The 25,584-nt window shown below is 40.1% G+C and overlaps 3 protein-coding genes across 3 annotated transcripts; 1 reads left to right on the top strand and 2 right to left on the bottom strand.

The window, feature by feature from the left end:
• Positions 1–2,459: 2,459 nt before the first annotated feature.
• nudt21 (nudix hydrolase 21) lies at positions 2,460–5,431 on the bottom strand. The gene is made up of 6 exons (XM_034197049.1): positions 5,131–5,431; positions 4,209–4,409; positions 4,063–4,126; positions 3,891–3,980; positions 2,923–2,998; positions 2,460–2,829 (listed from the first exon to the last, which is right to left on the bottom strand). The coding sequence occupies exons 1-6, from the start codon at positions 5,250–5,252 to the stop codon at positions 2,684–2,686; spliced, it is 699 nt and encodes a 232-aa protein (XP_034052940.1). The 5' UTR covers positions 5,253–5,431; the 3' UTR covers positions 2,460–2,683.
• Positions 5,432–6,005: 574 nt separating this feature from the next.
• LOC117533298 (mucin-5AC-like) lies at positions 6,006–14,901 on the bottom strand. Its single transcript, XM_034196969.1, has 9 exons — positions 14,863–14,901; positions 11,986–12,246; positions 11,040–11,143; positions 10,461–10,914; positions 9,605–9,697; positions 9,483–9,519; positions 9,191–9,256; positions 7,140–8,450; positions 6,006–6,626 (listed from the first exon to the last, which is right to left on the bottom strand). Exons 2-9 carry the CDS (start codon positions 12,208–12,210, stop codon positions 6,349–6,351), a joined length of 2,568 nt encoding a protein of 855 aa, XP_034052860.1. The 5' UTR covers positions 12,211–12,246; positions 14,863–14,901; the 3' UTR covers positions 6,006–6,348.
• Positions 14,614–25,406, top strand: LOC117533299 (transcriptional repressor CTCF-like). Its single transcript, XM_034196970.1, has 13 exons — positions 14,614–14,840; positions 16,483–16,754; positions 16,860–17,042; positions 17,336–17,708; positions 17,814–17,984; positions 18,212–18,345; positions 18,435–18,555; positions 19,880–20,029; positions 20,162–20,322; positions 20,414–20,596; positions 20,680–20,818; positions 21,129–21,272; positions 23,918–25,406. The coding sequence occupies exons 2-13, from the start codon at positions 16,503–16,505 to the stop codon at positions 24,166–24,168; spliced, it is 2,262 nt and encodes a 753-aa protein (XP_034052861.1). The 5' UTR covers positions 14,614–14,840; positions 16,483–16,502; the 3' UTR covers positions 24,169–25,406.
• The last annotated feature ends 178 nt before the right edge of the window (positions 25,407–25,584 follow it).

The raw sequence follows: 25,584 nt of genomic DNA, 5'->3' as shown, positions 1-25,584 counted from the left end.
AACAGGATGTAGTTTGTTTAATCAAACTTGGGCCTCCTTAGAAGAAACATAAAATCTGATTCTTAGCAAACTGGAATACAGACTAAAAACACTTGCAGTTTCTCAATATTACAAAAGATTACAAAATAAACAGAAAAAAACCATATGCATGACATTTTCATGCCATGCATACGACAGTATAAACACCCCTGTGAAATGTAAATATACCCGACATGACAAGCTTTCTTTTGTGAAAGTTGAGCTAAAGATGAACGTTTTTTTGCTCCACATTGTCTCATCTTCACTCACAAAGGACTGCACTCATAGAGACAGCCAGACGTACTCCTGTGCACTCAAGTTAGTTGTAAATGAAGTTGAACCTATAAAAAGATAATTATTGAATTTCAGTTCATGTTTAAGAGACTATTTGCACAATCATGGCATTGAGATTTTTTCCATCTTTTATATATTTTCTTCTCTGTTAAATGTAACCTGTGGAGTTTGAAGCCATTGATGAGTGAGCCATAGCAAAGGCAGACGAGAAGACTTCAAAAAAATGAATTAAACCGAATCCAGATTTAAAATAGATGTTTTATGCATTTATTCTTAAGGATAAACACTACGTTTTATTGAGTAACAGTGGTTGTATAAAAACAAGGAAACTCCACAGGGCCCCTTTAAAGGAACACTTCACCCTTAAATGATCACTTGTACATAAATTACTCACCGCGATTATCTTGAATTCTTGAAGAAAACGTTCACATGCCACCGTGGAGAACGAAGAATCAAAAAACATATTAATTCCTGAATAATTATAGGTTGATGGGGGCTGTGTTTAAGAACATCAACTTTATCAAATCATCTATTTTCAAACTCTTAAAAAACCTTCTGTATCTTTCAAATGTATGCATACTATTTCCCAAAAACATACTATTTTCAAATCTTCCGCCACTAGTCTCATGCACACACATTAGGCTGCAGTGTTGCATTCAGGGTAACACGCGTAGTGTAATTAATATCCTAGTGATTATTTAAAGGCTGATGTATTGTGTTAATTCATAAGAGTTCATGCAGGAGTCGCTTTTTCGCTGAGTTACTTCAGCACCATCATTCTGCTGCAAAGAGAATTTTTCTTTTCAGCAAGACAAAAAACGAATATCCCTGCAGATCTGAATGTGTGGCGTTGCAAGCTTCTATTGAGGTTTTTGAATTGAAGGTTCAAATGTTTGTCGTAATATGTTATGACGTCATCCCCCTAGTATTAATTTCTTTTTAAAAAATCCTTAATTTTCTTTACGTTGGACAGCCCTGATATTACAGTGGCGTGCCTTCCTTTGTGTGCGGCAAGCAGTTCTTTGATCGCATTGAAAATAGTTTTTGAAAAGGCCAAATACCAGCAAATTTAGATTCAAGCTGTATTTTGTTACAAAAAAACATGTCAACACCTATACACCCATGGAATCTAATTCCACAAAAAGTGTACCACTCATAACGGCCCGTCCACACAGCGGCGTGCGTTGAAGCTTGCCGGCGGGGGTGTCTGAAACTCGACCAACAACCAATCACATGAATCTCCCGCCCCGGACACACAAGCACGCGGTTTGATTGGCTAGAGCTTGTACTGGCATATGATTCGATTGGCTGACGCCTCTGTCGAAGCTTCAAAAGTTGAACATTGCTCAACTTTTGCAGCGAGCAACGCTCACACAATGCAGTTCGGCGAAGCGTGACGTCACCCCATTCAAAGTGAATAGGCAGAAGCGTTGAAGCTTCAACGCACACCGCCGTGTGGACGGGCCGTGACGGCCCGTCCACACAGCTTCAAAAACGGTTTCCAACGTGTCTGCCCATTCACTTTGAATGGGGTAATGTCACTTTTCGCCGAACTGCATTGTGGGAAGCAGAGCGGAGCTTTCCTGGCGTTTCAGGCTTCTGAAGCTTTCGGTGGAAGAGTCAGCCAATCAAATCATATGCCAGTACAAGCTTTAGCCAATCAAACCGCTGTCAGGGGCGGGAGATTCATGTGATTGGTTGTTGGTCGAGCTTCAGACACGCCCAGCTCCAAGCTTTTTTTGAAGCTGTAGTGTGGACGGGCCGTGAGTGTAGTGAAATCTAATCCTTATCTGAAACAGTGCACAACTACCGAGTTTACTGCTCCTAGTACTCCTGGTACTAGGATGGGTTAAAAGCAGAGAACAAATGTCACTGTGTGTTCTGCATGTGTGACCATTAAAGAGGGTTTCATCCCTCCGATTCTATCTTCTATCTTTAAACAGAATTAATAGACATGCAAAAAATAAAAAAGCAACGCAGCTTCACACTGCCCTGCATGTTTGTTATTCTTAAGAACAATCAGCTGCCTTCAATCTTCATCTGCAAAAACCTTGTGTACGTGTCTCAAATGTTGACATTTCAGAAGAATACTATCAGAGAAAGCTCTTTAGTAGTCTTTACATTCATTGGGCTTTCACTGTGTAAACTGGTGTTGATAAAAATGTTTATTATGTTACACTCCAAACATGAAAGAATACCAATTGATTTTTTTTTTTTATAAAAGTTACAGGTTGTACAGGTTGTCGACAATTTTACATCCTTGATACAGACAGTTCACATAACTATATTCTAATCCAGCCCGTCAGTTTTTAATTCAACCACAGGCACAATCAACAGAAGAAAAAAACAAAAAAAAACCTGAGTGTCTCACTTAGCTACTTACACAGTGACACAAACTATACCTGCTCAAAAGCTGTGGTAGGCTGGAAATGATTGGTCCATAGCCAGGAGCATTGTCATACAATTCAAACAACGGTGCTGCCACCAGTTTATAGTTTTTGGGGACAGCAAACAGCGCTGTGGAAAACAAGAAATCACAGGTTTTCAACTCTGTCCGCGATTTACTCTCCATTAAACATCTGTGTAAAATTAAAATGTACATATACTGACCTTTTTCCTGCAACTGAACCAGGAACAGCTTCTTATGCTCCTTAGGTTTGGTGATGTGTGCTGGGATATATGGATACTGCAAAAGAAACAACTTTTTATTAGTTCACATTTGCACGAACGGATAAACAAAATCATTACTGACCACAGAGGGTGTTTCTCAATTTCGCGTACGCTTGCTTGGTAGCACGTCTTCTGAGTCACTTGCTTCAGAAGCGAGGCAAGAATACTTCCTGGCATTCGGAAAACGAAGAGTGGAACAGGCGAGCAAGTGTGCGTCATATGAGAGGCCCCGCCTTACATTTTCCGCCACAGATTTGGGGAAATTGGTCCGTGCGCAAAGCATTGTGGGGATTTTAAGAACACGGAGTCTACACATGTGCAGCCTCGAAATTTCTCGCTACGATGTACGCCAGGCTCAGTAGAACTCCATGTATGCTGGACATTGGAACAGTACTTCGGCGGCACTCGATGATGTAGTATGCTTGAAATAGTGGCTCTGGAGCAGCTTTACTCGACATTGAGAAACACCCAGACACTTGAACTAAACTTTTTTCCTGGATTTATGAAGCAAAAAAATGGCAGCCTTCTGAAATGTGTTGTAACTGACTTCCAGTGTAGAGTAACTCTACAGGAAAAATAAAACAACTGAAACTACAATCAACTTTGTTTATTATGTTTGAGAAATTCTTAGCATCTCACATAAGTAATGTTGTAAGGTTAGCATAGACATTAAATGTAATAACGAATTGATTATATATCAAATCACTAAATCCTAAACAAACAAATAACATTATGAACCACGTTCACCGGGGCAAAAGATGCTGACCAGACACTGCTTAAAACTTTAAAAACTGATCTGATAGTGCTTAACTCTTTTCAACTAAAATATTCAAAACACCAAATTCTATTGAAAAGTTATTTCAGTCAATTCAATATTTAAAACGTGTCAGTCATCTGTGTGGACCAACCTGTGGAGGCTCAAAGTTGGGGCGCCACCAGTTGCCGATGCAGTCGTCGATCACCCAGTCCTGCTTCACGCCGTCCTGCCGTCCGAGGATCTAACAGAATACAGAAGTTATTATACATAAACTCCACAATGACCACAGTTACAGCAAGTGAACAGTGCCATGATGTAGCTACCTCTGTCATCAGGCGTTTCAGACCCTCCACTTCATCCTCTCCAGGACTCAGCTCTCCTCCGGGCCTGCAGGAGAGAAGCAAACTGTCAGACGAATGCTCAGTAAAAACCTTCTGCTGCTTAACACAGGAGCCTCTGAACTACTCACAGTTTGAAGAAAGTGGTGCCCAGCTGCAGCAGTAACACATGAGGCAGCCTGTGTTCGTGGACGATGAGAACACCCTCAACTGTCCTCCGCATTCCCATTTTCTCAAACTCTTCCCGCATCCGCAGGAACCGGGCAGCCACTGAACTGTCCTTCTCATACAGGGGCTCTTTGGTGCCGAATGTGTAGTTGGTTAGAGGGTATCTGAAATACAAACATGAAACCTCAATAAGCATGACCAAAGATCAATACAGTGTTTCTTTATCAATTAAAACATCCACAATAGCCTTCAAGAAGCCAATCTGTTTATCCTTTATTCATTAAGGAGAACCTTGTGAGTTATTGTTGTTCTTTAAGATAATGGGTTACATCAACATTGTTTTCCTATCTGTAATGCAAGAACAATATTGTTAATAAATTGCAAGGCAATGTTATTCCAGTATGTTTTAGTGCCCGTTTTTAAAACAACATTTGGATGAATTACAATTAATTTAAGATGTCATGAAATCTCTATAACCAATTATTATTAGTTGCAACTCTAGAATTATACACTTTCTAGTGTGGAAAAAACAAGGAAGTCGTCCAATTACATGCTTGGCCAATATTTGAACATCCTAAATAATGTTTCCCCAATCCTACTCTTTCACTTTAACACATTCTTATTTGCTTTTATTGTACAGATTACATGAATTTATTTTTGCAAAGAACCTGATTCTGAATCCGAATATAAGTGTAAAAGCAAACACATCCAGGACCAAAACACGACCACACTGTGCATCCAGAGTTATTGTGCTACACGTTGTTTGATGCGACCAGACCCTCCTGGTTCCAACATCGGACATAGAAAGCTAATTGGGGTATTTAGATAGATTTAACTTCAGGGAACTTGATGTTTTATGTATATATCTGCAGCTGTAGCACTCACAGGTTGATGGTCCTCTCTAGAGACAAGGGTTTCGCGGGCCCGCTGATGTATTTGTTCCCGAACTGAACGGCTCCTCCGCGCGGCCAGCCGGCGTTCGAGCGACTGGGGGGCACGACCGACATCTCTACCACGAGCTCGACGAGGCCAAACGCAGCTGCAAGTGAACCTCAAAAGGATGGAGGGCTAGAAACCTGCTGGATTATCAAAAATAGATAAATAATGTCTAAACTATTGTGCGAACAGTCCACAACAATTTCTTCGTTGTCGTTTCCTTTGGCCCTCCTTTTCCGGGTGAAGTAGTGCGGGTTCTGTCACCGCGAGCGCCCCTTGCTGGTGTGGATGATGATCTTCAAGCGGGTTATATTTCACTGAACTGTTTGATTACTCATATTTTCTACTTGAGTAAAAGTTCAACTGCCAGAGTGTAGGAATACTCTGTTACAAGTAAATATAGTAATATATTACAGTACCAAAAGTAAAAGTACTGTTTATGCAGATTGGCCCATCTTAGAAAAACGTATATGTTTTGGTTATAATTATTGATACATAAAACTGTCAAAAGCTATATTTGTTTGCCATGTTTTAATTAATGCTAAAAATAAAAAAAATATTTCGGCTATTATGGATATTATGAACAAACCCATCAGTAAAAAAACATTCATAATAAGGGTAATCTATTAAAGTTTCTAGAGCTTTCAACAACATCTATTAATCTTGCATCAAAGATCATTATTGACCAGAGACAAGGACGACCATGAAGACCATGGGTTTCATAAAAGTTAAGAAAGTTATGTACCGTGAGTTTTCTGTCCAAAAACATGTATTTGTGAAAAATAAAGTATATCACCCGTAAACGAGCAGAAGGAATGCCTCAGTCAATTCAATATTCCATTTAATAGTCATATTTCTCTTTTTCATATTGTAAACATGGTGTATTTTACCACAGTAGTTGTCTTATGGTACATAATCATACGTGCAATGCAAAAAGTCAAACGAAAGTTGAAAAAGGACAAAGACACTGCTGAATTTGTTGATTACGTCACACCAAGGGGATCTCAGTTCTTTGGTCCAGTGGCCCACCCTCTGTGGTGTGCTGCTGTAATGTGGTGGTCCCTGTAGGAAGTGCCATGGATCATCTCCCCCTTGACTCTTTACTGTGGTCTCTCTCGCCCCGTCACAGTAGTTGGTCCAGTGTTTAGCAATTTCTTAACTTTTGAATTACTTCCCAACTTCATCTTGTTTTTCCTCCTCTTTCTCCCCCTTGTCGCTACACAGCTCAGCATCTTCTCCTGATGCAGGTTCTTCTACTTTTGATTTCATTGTGTCTTCTTCGGGTTTGACACTTTCTTTCTGCACTTCTTTTATTATCACCTCGCTGTCAGAATTGAGAGCTGGTTCCTGGTTTTCATTCTCGCCCTCCTTCCCATTGTGGACAACTGTCTTGCTCTCCTCTGTCTCAGTTTGCTTGCTCTTTTGGACCATCTCAAGCTCACCATCTGTTATGTAGAGAGAAAAATACAAAATATGCCCTTCAAAATACATACTTAGTTGACTAAATAAAACAAATGTTGTCCCCATTTAACACTTAGGCACAAAATATGGTTAAACATTGCCTAATAACAGAAACTGTCCCACTTGTCTCACTTAGGGAAGACATTTTAAATTGTTGATATTACAAAATTCCTGTTCTGTTTAATTATAAAGAAAGGAATGTATCACAGAACCATGATCCAAAATTATGATAGCATATATTATGATCCTTACTTCCTAAATACACGTATGACAAGATGAGTGTTTTAATTAAATAGTTAAATTCACAATTATATAACGGATTTCTTACATTTTGGGACAGAATAGGACACAACCACGAGTTTAGGAAATTCCTCTGTAATAGGAAGATAGGTTTTGTTTTATACCTAAAATTACTTTTCTGTAATGAGACCCCAGAGTGAAAAAGGTTACACTTAAAACCAGATGAAAAAAAAAAGAATATATACAATTTAACTCACATGTGCCCTTTTCTGCGGGCTCTTCACTGGATCTTCCCTCAGGAGATGTCTGCAAGTCATTATCTTGACCTGGACTAGTCAAATGTTGAGAAGCATCACTTTCGTTATCAGGTGTGAGGGTAGAGCTGCCGTCGTTAGTGTTTGGTGGGTCAGAGTCGGTCATGAGTGAGGAGCAAATTGCAGCTGAGGAAGATGAACTGGTGGGTTTGGTGTCTGCCCGGTATAAAGGGGTGGCAGTGGAAGTGGTGTCTGTGGGGTTTGTCTCACTGGAGGAAGTGGAGGGAACGGATATATCAGCGGGGTCAGAGGTTGCTGGGTGAGTAATGATGGATGAGGAGTTGGTGCAGTCAGTGGATGTAGGGCTTGTTGTGGTGGTGGAAGAGGTGGATATGGTGGGAGGAGGGTCGGGAGAAGAAATCAGGAGGGAGGAACAGGTAATGGAGGCGAGAGCTGAAGCTGCAGTTGTAATGGTGTCACTTGGAGGTGGAGATGTTGTTTTAGTGTCAGATGAAACTAATGTAACAGAGCAAGAGGTGACTGAAGGGGAGTCATCACTAGCTTCAGTCACTGAATTCGTTTTAGCAGACAAGCCTGAGGGCATATCTGATGTGCTGGTGGAGGGTGAAGAAGCTGTGGTGGTGACAGAAATAGCTGAATCACCACCAGCAGCAGGATCTACTGAGGGAGAAGTCGATGTAGTTGACAGATTTGTTGTGGAAACCGAGCTTTCATTGCTGGGAGCAGAAACGGTTTCAGAGGTGGTAATGGAAAGCGTAGTTATTGTTGTTGAGGTGGAAGTGACAGAGAGACTGGGAATGACAGACTCAGAGGAAGTGGAAGTAACTGAAGGGGTGGCAGGGGGCTCTGCAGGGGGAGTGGTGCTTGTAACGGTTGTCTTAGAGATGGAGGTTGGTGGTTCAGCGGTAGTTTCTTCAGGGATAGAAGTTTTACTGTCGTGCTCTGTAACATTCGTGGGTGTTGTAGCTGCAGCAGTGGGGTTAGCGGAGTCAGTGCTTGTATCTGTGTCGGCGGGGGGTTCAGCACTCGTAGAATCGCTTGAGTCAGGGACTGGGTTTGAGATCGTCGGTGCAGTAGGAGTGGTGGTGGTAGTGAGTGCAGGAGCTGCAGCTGGACTCTGTTTAGTGGGTGTGTTTGTCTCTGCTTCCTGTATCTGGGCTAGCTCGTTCTCAGGTGTGTTGCGGCCAGATGTTGTGGGGGGCAGGCCGGGCCTGATAACGGGCTTCGGAAGCAAAGCAGGTTTCCCAGCTGACTCGTGTGCCGACACACTCGGGCGAATTTGATGTCTTGTGTCTAAAAAAAAAATGTAATGTGAAAAGGATTGCTTATCATATACATAAGGTCTGTTCGAAATTGCATAATAACGGATATTTACACATTATTGATAAATTAATAAAACAAATTAGATAATGTAAATAACCCAGCTCCTCTTGAATCATATTCCATTTCTCTCTGAATTTAAATGTAATTTAATTATTTTGTTGTGCTTTTTTAAAGCTTTCTTACGGTCCAGGAGACTCTCTGACAAAACCCTACACTTGATTTTAAGTAACTGGCTAAAAAATTGATTTTCTTTCTTTTTTCGTACAATTGTGTAGTGAAAATCTGATATTTAGAAATTCCCAATTCATACCATACGTCAAATTGCATGTGTAATGTGTTCCAACTGCAAGCAGATTTTGTGAATGTGAGAAATTCAAGGATGTATACCAGATAAGCAAAATCTCTGAGTATGAAACCTTATATACTCAACTGGAGCTAACATATATATTGTAATTTATAAAACCTGTATAGCACTTAAGTGATGCCTTAAAATAATTCTGGTAAATATAACATTAAGAGGGAGAGTTCATGCAAACTTAAATTTGGATAAACTGTTTTTGTTCCACAGTCATTTAAGCCTATAAGTAACCGTGTGATAAATCGTTAATTTATTAGGCAGTACTGATTGAGTATGTGTTACGTTAGTATGCAATTTTGAACACAGCCATACTGTATTGGAGAGTGAATCCGTGTTGGTGTCTGTGTTTTACCTGATGATGCAGACATCGTTCGAGGTTTAGTAGGTGGTGGCTCAGGTTTACTGTCAATGATAGTACCTGAGGCACAAAGATCATTTACAAGAGGTATTCATTTATTATCCCTTAAGTCGATGGACAGCAGTCGTATCTGCCCAAAGAGATATTCAATCTTTCTAAGTGATCCATTTAAAATAGAAAAGGTATCTTCTTTTAATACAAATCCCTCAACTTCAAAGATCAATTGAGCTTTATTAACACTAAGCCGGAGCAGAGGAGTTTAATCATACTAAACATTGAGACATACCTTCAGATTCTGCTTTTTTCATTTCTCCCTCCGGACTCTAAAAGATCAAAATAGGTGTTTAAACACTTTTCAAAGACCATAACAGTATACATATGTAAATTGAGACATGCCCTTTCACCCACCTGTGTCTCTCCTGGCTGGGCTTTGGAAACTCCAATACGTTGAAGCATGAGATGGAGTTTCTGTTCAAAACTGTGTTGGCCTTCAAATTGTTTCTGAAATCGGCAACAGCAAAGAAGCGAGTGAGCTTCAAAACATAGCACTGATCTAAATGTATACATTATTTAAACTCTACAAACACTAGGAATCATTCACAAACATTTCTGAAGTAATACTGTCTTTGTAAACCCACCCATATGGGATTTGTTCTTAAATAAGAAAACAGTCTATGCACACATACGCAGATTTGAATGCTGACATAATTGTGCAAAATCTGTGATCATAGCAATTCTTGTAATTCTACCAAAAATATTATACAGGATATAATTTCCAAGAAATTGTTCATCATTGATAATAATTATCATAATGAATTACAGGAAAGTGGTTTTCTCAAGATACAGCTTTTGTGAAGCAAGTAATAGCATTAGCATTTACCCAGAACTACATTTGAAGCTCATTTGGCTTTTACTTCTTGCAAACATCCTCCACTTCAAAACTACGAAAAATGATATTTTTTAAAGGTTGGAGTCCAGGAGTCCATCTTTATGCTTTCTTTTTAACATTCTTGACTTAATTCTCTTAAATTATATTTTCTGTGTGCAGGGTCCTGCAATCTTATACCATAGTACCCTGCGTATTTGCCATTTGTAGCTAGGCTAATTCAGATTAGATGCACAAGGTCAATTCATGATATCTTCATTATAAGAATAAGGCATACAAATAATCCTGGTTTAACAACGTATAATGGATCTGACAAAATCCCTCTACAAGACATTTAGGAATAGATTTAGATACTGGTTTATAATAGGGCCCACTCACCTTTGAAGTATTTCTTGCATTAGTAGTCCCTGCTGCAGCTGATCCAGAAAGCAGAATGAGAGACTGGGACTTCCCCTCTCTGAGAGCTCGGCGGGGAGGCCCAGTTTCACCCCTCATCGGAGCAGCCGTCGTCTCATGAACAGCGGCATCTCCAGTAACAGCACTGGGAGTCTCTTTCTCCTTCTCCTTTTCATTCTCCTTGTCGTGTTCCTTGACTCGGTCTTTATCTTTTTCGGCTCTGGCGACCTCCCTGAGCGGGCGGATGAGATCAGCGATGGAGGCCTTTTTGGGTCGCCCCTCCTGGCTTGGTTCTGATTTCAGACCTCGTCTCTTTCTGAGGGTAAAGAAGTCTCCGAGCTTCCTTCTTAGTGTTTTTGTCGGTGGTGGACAAGGGACAGAGCTGGCAGGAGCCACTTCTTCATGCACTGTGATAGATTCCTCTTCTTGCTTTGTCCTATTTAAAAGGATCGTATACTGTCAAACAGTTCTCTAGAAATAGTTTATTCATTTATAATTGGTATCCAAATTAGCTAACTATCAAGGAGCCATAAAGAGAAAAATTAGGCAGCTGATACTCACGGTGAATCAGTAGGAAGTACTCTCTTGGTAAAGAACTCTTCAACTCCTTCATCCACTCTCCCCATGAGCTCAAGGACTTCATTGTCACTCTCAATTATTGTCTCCTTATTACCACACACAAACACAGAAAAACATTTCACACCAAAGATCAAACACACTGATGAAGAAGAGCAGCTTGAATCGAATGTAGTATTACATTACATAACCCTCACATATAAAAAAAAAAACACACACTCGGGCACTTCTGCCTCTATAGGTGTATTTTGGTTTGAATCTCTCATGCTACAAACCAGCCTCCTGGGAGTCAGTTGCTCAGTAACGTACAATGGGGGGCGTCACTAGATTTCACATACAGAATGAAAGCAAGATAACTCATTTTCCAAATGTAGGTAATGTGATATCAAAATTGCATCTGCATCATCCTGATCATATTAACATCTGTAGCCACAAGTAGCAATACAAATCAGGAGGTTGACTGCAGAACACAAATTTAGCAGAAGTCACTGATACTTGATATCCTGTCTGGGGAATTGCTTGATTTTAGTCTCCCTGAGCATCGGCTCCAAGGGAGTGACTGCATGTCTACAAGCTACTGTGACAAACTGATCAGTGGAAAAATGGAGATGGTCAACATTTTTTTTTCTCTCGATACTATGGAAAAATAGGGTAAGACAGAGAAGACATGCAAAACAAAAACTACCGGCCGCTCTCAGACATAGTCATCATGCTTTCACACACAGAAATACCAAGTGTGTGTTCATCAAACAGCCGGTGACCGTTACAATGGGGCAGCCTTATTCAAAGCAGGGACCAGGCATCTTTCACAGCACTCCCCCTCCATCCTTCCCTTCCCCCTGCTTCTCCCCTCTGTACCCTATTACAGCCCCCCCTTCCATTTTCTCTCCTCACACACTCTCCATCTTTCCCAAAAATCTCTCTGATGTACCTGTGGTCTGCTGGGGCGATAGTTGAGTTTTTGTCGATGAGGTCTTGGTCTGCTCTGGGTGTAGTGCCGGAGAGCTGGTCCGCCCAATGGCAGCTCCATTGGGGAGACACGGCACGCTGTTGCTGTGGAGCTCTGTTGCCGAGGCACGGTTGCTAAGAGCTCAGGCAGCAGCAGTATGTAATGCTCTCTGAAGTGGGAGGGGCCGGGCCGGCTAGACTGACACATCTGACAACAGAGCCTCGCCTTTCTCTGCCCCCTCCCCTACGAGAGGAAAACCATGAGAAAAAAAGATGGTGATCAAATAAGAAGAGGCAGGAGGGAGATGGAGGGAATAAAGTGGACACACTGAGATTTGTTTCATCCCTGCATCCTATATCCGAGTGGAAGAATATATGAGTTTGATATGGAAAGAGCTGAAATGAACAAAATGTTCTATTGGTTACGTAACAAATTAATAATTTATTTTATATGCGGAACAGACGCCCTGAAAGGCTGTAATTCAAAGTGAGGTGTATCATTTATACTAAAGGAAACTGTCCTTTCCGGTATCGTAAGAAATAATGAGGATTTAAGAAGGCTGCACAATATATAGTTTTAATTTGAATGATGATTTAAATGTTCCTGATAAACACAATGCAAGAGACTCTTAAAGAAATGGGTTTAGTGATTAGTGAAATAAAAAATAAAACATAAAAGACAAACACAGACATATATATATATATAAAAAGTATATACATATATATACGTATTATATTAATATGTGTAAAATATCTGTTTATTTATCAGAAGTAATAGGCTATATGTATTGCAGTATTCAAGGTTATCGCACATCACCTATTTTCAATAAAATATTTGTAATGCTCACGATTTTTTGATCAATCAGTCTAGATTTAGTTTGTAACGCCAGATTATTGCTAATTCCACAGATGATTGTTAGATATCTTGATAATGATCTGTAAGAGTTGATCAGAAACCATAACATTTGACACACCCACAAGCACCAATGTCGCATCTTAATGATCCATCCATGAGGTAATGTCTATGGGAGTTTCATGGGAATTATTTTCTCATGATATTCAAACAGGGCAACTCAATTCCCAATTTGAAAAACTTTGATATTTAAATGTATAATTTAAACTGGCTTCAGTGGCACAATAGAAAATTATTCATATTATTCAATATTGATTAAAAACTGACCCATAAAATTTTTAGGCACCATATTTATTTTCTAGATTCACTTTTGAGCATTTAACTCTAAACAGGAACACAGAAATAACTTGTTTCCCACTAAAGAACCAATGTCAGGTTTTCCATGTAGTAATATGACATCAGCCATTTCATTGCCAGTGCAGATGTAACAGAACTACAGTAGGTTTATTACAACTAAGAAGTCAATCAAATAAATATCTATTTTGTAAAGTTAGGTGATGAGATAACAATTTATTGGGATTTGGACGGTATCAGTTTTTTAAAAATGTGTTTATTTAAAATGCAGGTAAACAGATCCAAAATAGGGCCTTCAGGTGATGATTTAGTGGGAAAATTTGAACTCAAACAGACACTATGACACGGTTATCTATCAAAATAGCAATCTGGTGCCACTAAATGTTTTTAAAGCTCGGTTGGATGCTACACAATCGGATGCTGTTGGTACCTGTTCATGTGGATAGATATTGTAAATTGTAATCCCTGTAATGATGCTGTATGATGTCCTTTTTGTTGTTCTGTTGTTTTATGTTTCATGTGGAACCTACTTGAGCAGGTCTCTCTTGAAAAAGAGATCAATGATCTCAAGGGATACACCTGTATAAATAAAGGTTTGAAATGAAAATCCCTGGGGATGATCCGATCCGTTGTAAGGCCCTACACATAGATACAACTGTTATATATTATTTATCTTTACACAGTTTATATGCCACAACATCCACACTGCCCCCTTGTGGCTGATTTTAGGAAGTAACAAAATGACTTCTGACCTAGTAGTTAGTAGGTTTAGACATCATGCTCGATAAAAAGTGATCTTCCCTTCTCATCAGAAAACTAATCAATGATCGTTCAGTTCTTTAAAAAAAGAATCTTAATATGGGAGGAATATGATAAATAACTGGCCAGTCTTATCAAGCTCCTCGCCAATAGAGGGTTTACCCTTACGTGTTTTGTAATTTCTATCAATGAGGGTATACAAAAAACATATATGAAAGGCTTCTCAATAATAGGATCTGCTGCTTGTTTCAATACAATATTTGTTCAAATGTGTCTGCATGAAATGTATTTACCGTGCGTTTACTTTGAATGATGTTATGCAGATATAGGGCTACTGTTAAAATGTAAATTATTTCAGCTGACATTACTGTGTTGTTCTGCCTTTATAGTCTATTGACCTGTTTTACTTAAACATTGTGTCATAGACTTAGAGGGAACCTGACCTTTATACTTTTAACAAATAAATAAATGAGACACCCATGGCAATGTCTTAAAAACCCTGAAGATAAGTAACCAACATGTGTACTATTCAACTGATATCCCTCCTAGTGTGATAGAGCTAAACATTCTGAATGAAGTCACTGAATTTGGTGCAACAACCGGACGCCACGCCCACGACTGAATTCAAATCTGGCGCCCAGCACCCTCACCCTGTTCCCGGACACTCCCCTTCACTCCCTCCGGTGCTGTTTGTGCGCAGCCTCGGTAGCTCTTAAAGGGCCGCCATTTTGTGTAAGGCCCACTCTTCCTAAGCGGGAGAAAATTATTAGTCCGCCATTCAGCACGTACGGACGTTCAACCCGGGATCCAGAGGAACAACCACCTACACAGAACTCCCGACTGAATATACCGGACAAAAGAAGCGACCAAGAGTAAGTGCAGCGGTTCATTTACCCCGATCACGGAGAGGTTTTTGTAGGAGCCGACGCCGGCCTCTAGGTGTCACGGTAGGGCTTACCGACCAGGCGGCTGGCGGGGGGTGTTTGTCTCCCTCTATCGTTATCCAAAACGCACTAAATCTGTCTATAAACTGCAACTCCGTGTCCCAGTTGAGCGTTTTGTTGCTTTTCACCTGACATAGTGGAGTATTTGTGCAGGGGTGGTTGTATTTATGGGTATTTCAGTTTTAAGTTTGTTCAGGCCTGACGTCCATCTTATCGTGCCCTTTGTTTCCTGTTTTCACATCGCGCCTCCCGAGTAAACTAACACGAGTTCATGTAAAAGTAGTGTCGTTTATTTCAACTATGTAGCGATTATCCACTGAGGAACTATACGACGAATAAGAGGTGTTAGAAAGAAATGTAAGTGCTTTTAAAACGGGGGGGATGAGTTACTGCTAAGTATCGATTGATTGATGGCTGATAGCATTTTCTTAACAACACAGGAAGACGAAGATAATCACTTTTCTAAAGTTTTCTTCACTGTTTGACATCATAACGATAGGATTGTATGCAGGATAAACTAACAGTTATGGCTCCTTTGCATCTGATTTGCTCCCCTGCGGTTTACTCAAAGCTCTTGACACTACTTTATTCGACTCAAACAGATACTTTTATACAACTCTTCAAAGTCTGAGTCCATGTGTGCTCAATCGTATCCAGATTCCTGTATTATGGGCTACAAATGAATGCGAGAAAGGGTTGATAATGTCTTTCTTAATCTTTTAACAACTCAAAGCATCAACTGCTCCAAATACGTGTACTAGAAAAGCACGAACAAATGGACAGATTATTCTGTCAAAAATAATTGAAGTCACTATCAAATATAGACTACGACATCAGTGCTGTGCAATAACACGTGTGTGCAATATGTACGTGGTCAAATAATTATTTTACTGGCTGCATTCTTAGTTTGACAATTTGAATACTCCAACAAGATTCTGTAGGCAACTCAATATATAACTTGACTTCTGCTACCTAGCATCTACCACACACACTACATGTTACACCTAAAGTATTTGATAAATACGGCAGCTGTTAATTGTTTACTAAAGTGTGTGTGTGGCCTTTTTATTACGAATGTCTACTTGTAATAACTTGTAAAATTGTAATAACTTTATTGTAAAAAAATGTATTTTAAATATTAAGTGCATGCCATTTATCTAATCATGTTTGAATTTCTATACATTATTAAGAGAAACCCCATTGATTATATTTAATGCAGAAAGCATGAGCCTCGTTCATTAGATCATTAAAGGTAAAATTAGTGGCTCTTTGTGAAAATCTATAGAGGAGTAAGGGCCTTTTTTAATATAACAACATCCCAGCCCCTGGTGGAGATTTTGAAATATCTACTGGTGATAATACTACACCACAATAGACCCCAAAGGAAATTCAGTTTCATTTGTTCTGCTCCCCACATATAAGAAAAGAAAAAGCTAATGTGCCGATGACTCTTTTAAAGAGTAAGGTCCCATCTGTAAATGTATTCAGCCAGCTATATTTGTCTTTATAAAGCTATATTTTGCCTCTGTTAGTCCTTGTTTTAATTTGATGCCTGTTTTCTCTAATCAAGGTGTTACTAAGTCCGTCGCCATGGAGGGCGATGTTGCTTCCATGGAGACCAGTGATGAACTGGCTCCTGATGGAAAGAGCCTGACAGAGAGCGGAGACGCTCTGATACAGGGGGCCGTCCTGGCTGCACAGGGGGACGTGACTGACAACATGGAGATGCTGGTGATGGACGCTCTTGATCCCGCTCTGTTACAAATGAAGACAGAGGTGTTGGAGAGTGGAGGCACGGTGACTGTTACTGGTGGAGATGAGGGTCAGATCATCACACTTCAGGTATGTGAAGATCACGTTGATCAATACAAGTTCTGTCTAATATTTGATTAACAGCTTTGTTTGGGCTATCGTGTTAATTAAAGGGTTGTATTTTTCCCCATGCAGGTGGTGAACATGGAGGAGCAGGCAGGAGGTGCACTAAGTCTCGGTCAGCTGCAGCTGGTGCAGGTTCCCGTCACAGCAACCAATGTAGGGGGGCTCCAGGCCACCTTTGTTGACGCGTCAAATGCAAACAAGGATTCAGATCCGGTTATCTGTCACACTCTTCCCTTGCCCGAGGGCTTCCAGGTGAGAAAGAAACTATAGCAAGAACGTCTGTTCTCAAATTTGTTATTACAGAAGCAAGTCTGATCTAACTTTAGGAATCCCAGATTATTGGAGACCGTCAATCAATTGTATATCCACTTTTATTTCAACCAATACTAATTTTTCAACTAGCCAAGCTTAACAAATATGAAAATACTATGTTTTTCTTTGAATTGTAAAAACATAAACCAGAATTGTGAAAATTAGGTATTCTCTTCTTTTTGTGAAAATTATAAAAAACTAACTTGATATGCATTTGAAATGTGTTCTTTTAGGTGGTTAAAGTGGGAGCCAATGGTGAGGTAGAGACTGTAGAGCAGGAGGAGCTTCAAGCAGCCCACGATGAGCTTCAATGTGTGAGGGGAGAGGAGGAGGAGGAAGAGCCTGCAGAAATAGAAACCAATGTGTCTCAACAAGAAGACACAGAATGGACCAATGACCCTGACTACGAGCCCATCTCCGGCCTCCGTGGTAAAGGGAAGAAGGGAAAGAAGAGCCGCCTGCGCTACGGAGAGGGCGATCGGGACATGGATGTTTCTGTGTACGACTTTGAAGAAGAGCAGCAGGAGGGGATGCTGTCTGAAGTGAATGCAGAGAAGGTTGTGGGCAATATGAAGCCACCAAAGCCCACCAAGATCAAGAAGAAAGGTTAATATTTGACGAGGTTTCATTAGACATTTTGACATGATGATGAAAGATTCAACATTTATTGTGGTTGTGTCTTTTATTTTAAATATTAAAACGTGTTTGCAGGTGTAAAGAAGACTTTCCAGTGCGAGTTGTGTAGCTACACCTGTCCAAGGCGCTCCAACCTGGACAGACACATGAAGAGCCATACAGACGAGAGGCCACATAAATGTCACTTGTGTGGGCGGGCCTTCCGAACGGTCACTCTGCTGAGAAACCACCTCAATACACACACAGGTAATGCAAACATTATTATTCTTGTGTAGGTAACACTTTATCTACAGTTGAAATATTTAGATAAATTGGTATGGAAAATGTTCCTAATTTATGGCTAATTTCAGATTCTGAATTTTGGTATCCCTCTTATTGTGTCACTACTGAGTTTCTTTACTTCGTGTGTCATGTTGAAGCCAAAGCAGGAATGATATATCTTTATTAATAAGTGGCAACTTTCCTTTCTTTAGGCACTCGTCCACATAAATGCCAAGACTGCGACATGGCATTTGTGACCAGCGGAGAGTTGGTGCGTCATCGGCGCTACAAACATACGCATGAGAAGCCCTTCAAGTGCTCCATGTGTGACTATTGCAGTGTGGAGGCAAGTAATCACTTTTTGATCAGAGAGCTCATCTGCAATGAACATCCAGGCATGATCACTTATTTTAATTTTTCTGTATTTTTCTCTAGGTGAGCAAGTTGAAAAGGCACATCCGCTCTCATACAGGAGAGCGACCCTTCCAGTGCAGTCTGTGCAGCTATGCCAGCAGAGACACCTATAAGCTGAAAAGACACATGAGGACACATTCAGGTGATACACTAACACCATATATTAGTAGGGTTGGGTATCGTTTGAATTTCCACGATTCTGATTCCGATTCTACTTTTCGATTCCGGTTCTCAATTCCGATTCTTTGAGGGGCAGGGTAAAAAAAATGATTAAGTTCTTGTTGAGAAAAACAAGCATATCTGACTTTTCAGGCATACCAGGAGAAATGTTTGAACATTTTAAAGCAAAATGCTTCAATCTGGTGCACTTTAAGCAGAATTACTAGAGACTAGATCTAGGGGGTACAACTCTAAACACCCATATGAAAAAGATCGGTTTACATTTGAATAATTAAATAAGTATGTGAGCATAACCCATAGCCAATAACAAATACAAGTAACGTATTTTATTTTTGTTGTTCATTCATATCTTATTTTACTATTTTATTTATGCATATTTTTGTATCTCTCCAGTTTAAAAACGATATGTCTGGTTTACTATCCTATAGTATACATTGGAATGATTTCAAACCTGTTTTATCCCAATAATTATAAAGGAGTGCCTTGGAAATATGTGTTTACATAAATTGTGATCAAAACGTTTGAGACCCACTGAGATAACTTAGACTAAAGTGAACTATCTAAACACTCAGAGTCCTTTACCTCACTGAGCTGTAGTTATCAGCCTCAGTCTGACTGGAGAGGACTCTCTTCCACATCATTGTAGAAACATCTTCTTCTTCCGTTAGAGCAGCTAGCACCAGATGCTAATAACAACAGCGCCGGTTCCAGTGCACCCTCCCTCGCTCACTCGCACTTTGGCTGTGAGCTGCGGGTGCCAGATAAGCCAACATCCCCCATTTTCATCACTTACAGCGCCCATCCTACAGGGCAAATGAAACGTGTAACCGGGGTGAAAAAGGGTGTTACATTTACTTAATTATGAATGTTGTTACATCAAGGCCGAAAATTAGGATGAGCACCAACGGTCAAAACATTTGTTTTCCCTCCCAGAGCTGTCAACGCAGCGCCTCCACAGATCTGGCGCCCTAGGCGAACATCTATAATGCCAGTGCAACGGGCCGGCCCTGGTCTCAGGTTACACTGTAGGAAGTGTAGGTACAACGCTAAATTTCCCGCCTCGCCGCAGTCATACAGTAGGCTACGGAGAACGGCGAGAAACATTTCCTCAGGCATCGAAAAGCGGAACCGAAATTCACATTTCTAAATAATGCCGTTGGAATCGAAATGTTGGAACCGGTTCCGAACCGGTTCTCGGTACCCAACCCTATATATTAGCCAATAGAAAATGTTTGGTCCACCTTAAAAAGAATATCTCACTTAAATCTTCTTCTTTTTTTGTGCAGGTGAAAAGCCATACGAGTGCTACATCTGCCATGCCCGTTTCACTCAGAGTGGAACCATGAAGATGCACATTCTGCAGAAACACACAGAGAACGTGGCAAAGTTCCACTGCCCACACTGTGATACGGTCATTGCTCGCAAAAGCGATCTTGGTTAGTAATATATATTTTGTCATTCTGAGCAAGGATTTGCATTAATCTGAACTGAAAGGCTTCAGAGCTGTTTTTTGTCTCTATTAATGCAAAATGACGAAGGTTTTCACATCTTTGCCATTTCTTTTCTAGGTGTTCATTTGAGGAAGCAACACTCATTTATTGAGAAGGGAAAGAAGTGCCGTTACTGTGATGCTGTGTTTCATGAGCGATACGCTCTCATCCAGCACCAGAAAACTCACAAGAATGAGAAACGCTTCAAGTGTGAACAGTGTGACTACTGCTGCAGACAGGTGTGTATCCATTTTAATATAAAGCACATGGGCAGTGTTCATTTTCATGATGAATAAATTAGTATTAATCTCTGACCGGTTGCCTCCATAGGAACGCCACATGGTGATGCACAAGCGCACACACACAGGGGAGAAGCCGTTTGCCTGCAGCCAGTGTGACAAAACCTTCAGGCAGAAGCAGCTTCTGGATATGCACTTCAAGCGCTACCACGACCCCAACTTTATCCCCACTGCCTTCGTCTGCTCCAAGTGTAACAAGACGTTCACTCGCAGGGTAGGAGGAATTTTAGCACACCTGCACTTTTTAGTTTAATATACAGCAAGTCACTGAGTTTTGATTATTTTTGTGCTCCACAGAACACCATGCTGCGTCACACTGAAAATTGCAACGGCGAAGTCGATGAAGATGAGGATGAAAATGGAACTCCTGCGCCCAAAAAGGCACGCCGGGGCAGGAAGAGGAAGATGCAGAGCAGGAGGGACGAGGAAGACACAGGTATGATATGTTACAGAGTTCAGCTATTTTGTGTTACAGTCCCCGAATTTGACATCAGAATATGACATTCGTTCAGAATTTAAAAGGATAAATGTTCTCGTTTTTAATTTGAATGAAAAAGGTTGTAAGTTGTGACATCATGTTTAACTTTCCCAGAAGTATACATTTGCGTTATATCTATATAGCAACAAACTCAGATTAGATGGTGATCTTGTACCTTTTTTTGTTTGCGTTTGGCTGTAGTTTCTGCTGTGTTCAACTTTCTTTCTTTTTTTTTACATTCTTGTTTTCCTCACTCATTAATCTGTAGAGGATGAACTGGAAGATATCGAGGAGGAAGAGGAGTTAAGTGAGCTTGAGGTGGAACAGGCCCCCCCTGTTGTCCCGATCCCAGCCCCTATCGAGCCCCCAGTCAAGAGGAAACGTGGACGGCCCCCAAAGAACAAACCAGCCAGTAAGAGTCAGACTAAAATACTTTTGGCATGTTTTGGCAGCGTTTCCGAGTTCTCTAAGTGAGACTCGATAGCTGCTAGGTTTATCTTCACTGTACTGTCCCCGGCATTACAGCACATGGGCCAATGACATCATCACGGTGTGGAAAATACAAAAGCTCTGCCAGTCGCTGCGGGGCTCGGTCGTACATGACTGCAACTGCAATACTGATGAAAGCAAATCAATTACATTTAGATTTAAATAATAAATATATTTAATCTGTTTATATATATATATATATATATATATTAGAGCTGTCAGTCGATTAAAATATTTAATCGCATGATTGTCCATAGTTAATCGCACATTTTGTATCTGTTCTAAATGTACCTTAGAGGAATAGTTTTTAATACTCTTATCAACATGAGTGGACAAATATGCTTTATGCAAATGTTTATTATAATTTGAACAATGAGAAATATTCAAATGAATATTAAACACAACAACCTCTGAACATTACAAATATTCGCCTCAATTCAACCTGGAACCTCTTATACAATAATACAATACTGTGTGTGTGTGTGTGTATATGCTCGAACAGGAGCTGCCTGGACGCTGCAATCATGTTGCACTATCCGTGCTGAGTGTGCTGACTTTTCGTACAATGTCCCTCTGGCTGCCTGCATAAAGTCAAGTGCTCGGCGCAGTTGTCGGCAAAATGTCGCTCCTCTGCTTTCATTGAAACAGCTCCTTATATCCGTTAGCGCAGCTAGCTAGCACCAGATGCTAACAACAGCAATACACGTAAGGTCGCTCCCTCGCGCCACACATACACACACCCTCCCGGTCCTCCCGATGGCCGGTGCCTGCTGGTGAGCGTGGAATTGTGGTCTGCAGGAGCGGGGCTGTCAGCATCAGCTTGTAGATGGTATTTTAAACTCGATGCGCTCTGAAACTACAGGGCGGCCGAGGACAAAAATCACCTTACTCGCGCTAAAATAATTAGTGGCGTTAAAAAAAAAATTGCGTTAACTTGACAGCCCTAATATATATATATATATATATATGGATTTCAGAAAGCTTCGTTATTGAAGAATATGCAACCTTTGTTGTTCCAATATTTTGTTTTTCATGGGGATAAAGTAGGGCTGCTCAATTAATCGCAATTACGATTTTGGCTTGCAACGATTACGAAAACAACGTAATCGAAATTAAACGATTATTTTGTGTTGGTTTTTCAGTTGAATTATACTTAAAGTTCAGGGTAATCAACTGTTAAAAACATACTGTTCACATTTTTTTTCAATAAATGGATAATCGTTTTTAATAATCGTGATATCAATTATTGACCCAAATAATTGAGATTATGATTTTTGCCGCAATCGACCATTAGGGATGGGTACCGAACCCCGGTATTAAACGGGCCCCGGGGCTGAATTATTAAAGTTAAAGCCTTTTATTGTCATTATACACAGAGTATAACGAGATTCAGAGTGCAACTCTGTCCCGGTGTGCAAAAAATACAAACAAATACATAACACTAAAAAACACGGCAATAGGACAGACAACATACAATCATATGGGGGAATAAATAGTTGAAAATATTGATATAAAAAATAGTATATAAAGTGCAAAAGACCGTGGTACCGCTAAGCTCCGACGTTATCGGTCTTTTTATCGGTACTGGAGACATGTAAAACAATATGTATTATTGTTACACAAACATTGCAGTTTTAGTGTCGCCAACTCCGTTTCTAAAATGCCAAAATACTGCAAGATGCGTCTATGATTATTCTTGATCTTTTCAATCCAGACGAGAGATCTCTCCCCCGCCTGCTTGCGAGGGGGTGGGGCTTTTACACACACGCGGCTGCTACATGCAGCAACACACACAGACTGAGGAGATGGCGGAGAGAACGCGCTCCGAGGTGTGGTTAAACTTTACCCGTCTCTAGGTGGACAATGCTCGATGCCAAAAGTGCAATAAGAGTTTAGCACGTAAGGGCGGTAACACGAGCAATTCGTAAAATGTAGCAAAAGTGCACCACATTCAGACGGAGAAACTGTTCGACTGTCTTTCTAGCAGCTCTGCAGCCCCATCCACGAGTAAGGTTTCCACGTCAGGTATTATGTATGCTAGCAGCAACACACAGAGTTAACTCAATTATACAAACATGGGTTAATGATTAGAGGTAACTGATTTATTTTGTTAAAGTTTCAGCTATTCTGTTAAATAATCTGATGACAGAATAGTAAATACGATTTGTTAAGACTTTGTTTCTTTTTATGTGAAATATTATGTATTTAATTTAAATAAAAAGCAATGTTAGTTTTGTTCATAATTTTTTGTTTAATTACTCCAAAAGTACCGTTAAAAGACCGTATCGATAAAAGTAGTAGTACCGTTAAAACCTTAACGATACCATCCCTAGTGACCATGAATATTTCATATGAGAAGTGTTTTGGTTGCATAGAGCCTTTGTGTGTGCATCTATGCAAATGTAAACAAAGCTTTAGTCTGATATCTTCTAAAAAGATATATATATATATATATATATATATATATATATATAAAAAATCAGTTTTTTTTTCTAAATCAGTTTTTTTTATACTGATTTTTATTTATTATTTAAGTACCTGGGACCTTACCTGAATCTCTCTCCACAGCAGCCGCTATCATCCGTGTGGAGGACGAGGCCACTGGAGAGGTGGATGACATAATCGTGAAGAAGGAGGTGGGAGCCGATCAAGTGGACCAGGATGATGAGACCGTGGAGCAGGTGGTGGTCGGGGGAGAAAAGACCACCATCCAGCTGGAGGAGTTGTCCCAGGAGGAGGAGGAGGGGGCAGTAGAGGCAGAGGCCCCGCCCAACGGAGACCTGACCCCTGAGATGATCCTCAGCATGATGGACCGGTGATGGACGACACCTGTAGACACACAGAGCCCCATGTTCATTTTTAAATTCTTGGCATAAGATAAGATGGCATAGGATAACAAACTCTTGCATCCTGCACAGAAACAAACATCACTGTTGTAATTTAAGATTTGCTTTTTAATCATGTATTGATAAAGAGTTTGAGTGAAAACAATATTTTTAATAAGATTTACCTACCAAAAAAGTACGTTTGGGGTGGCTGTAATTCACAGCAGTATCTTTAGCCCTGAAGTTAAGTGGTAGAAAATGGCCTGGCATATGTACATTTCTATAATCCACTAAATGTTTTAACATGGTCGAGCGACTCTTTCCTTATCCAAACTGTGTGTGTATTTTACAAAAGATGTGTAAACATTTTCATTTTTTATTATTTGCAAACCCTTTAGTTTGACATCTGTGTCACTTAAAAATAAAGAAGTTCACCCATAATATGGACATTGCTTTACCTTGCCTTTAGCGTTCAAGAATCCTCACTGAAGAGCTCCATTTACCTCTCAGTTTGGACTAAAACCTACTTCTCAGTGAAATGTGGCTTTTTATAGCAGCAGAAGATGGCAAAGCAAATAACATTTAGGACAAAGCTTCAACAAAGTCACTGAAACTGTCAAAAAAAAACTCAAAAGCTTGCAGACGGAGGCACCTTTCAGGAAGATGAAACTGCTGTTAATCACAGCCACTCCAAGATAAGAAGTTACATATTTTTCTCTTTCTGTGGTTAGTAATTCCCTTGTTTTTTTGCCAATTTCTAGTTTTCAAAAGCTTAATGGACTGCTTATCTTATGCTCCTTTCTTGCTACTGTAACACCCCTAGATGACCTGTATGAACTAAGCATTGTCACTGATGAGTTTGAAGAAAGTTGTCTTGCTCCCTTTTGTAGCCATTCCACTTTGGATTGTTTTCTTTTTGTACTATTGGCGATGCAATGCGATGTAGCAGCTTGAATGATATTTTAATAACGGTGTGGCAGAGGAGAACAGATGGGACTGTACATCCAAGAGACTGATGTAGGTTTCTGCAGCAGTAATGATCTCAATCATGGATATTTAAAATCATTCTTGTTTTGGACAAGTTGTAATGTGTGTTAGTAAGCCTCAAGAAATCATGTCTAGAAACATTGTTTATCAACATTTGCTGATTTGTAACAACTGAGTGCTAACACAAATGTCATTGTATTTTGCTTGCAAATCTATTTTATTAAATGGACAACTTGATATCACAATGTTTCCTCAGTTGTGTAATTTATTGCCATTCAGCTGAAACTAGGCTTTCACCATCATCCCAAACTAAGAGTTTCATCCGAGGATCTGTGTGCAGCCTTTAAACTCTCAGTAAGCAACGTATCTCGATGACCAAGTGCTCTGGTGGCTTCTATCCATGGAAAAGTCAAAAGCACTTTA

This window comes from Gymnodraco acuticeps, unplaced genomic scaffold (genome assembly GCF_902827175.1).
Source record: "Gymnodraco acuticeps unplaced genomic scaffold, fGymAcu1.1, whole genome shotgun sequence".
Classification (NCBI taxonomy): domain Eukaryota; kingdom Metazoa; phylum Chordata; class Actinopteri; order Perciformes; family Bathydraconidae; genus Gymnodraco; species Gymnodraco acuticeps.
This window is presented reverse-complemented; position numbering and strand designations above follow the sequence as displayed.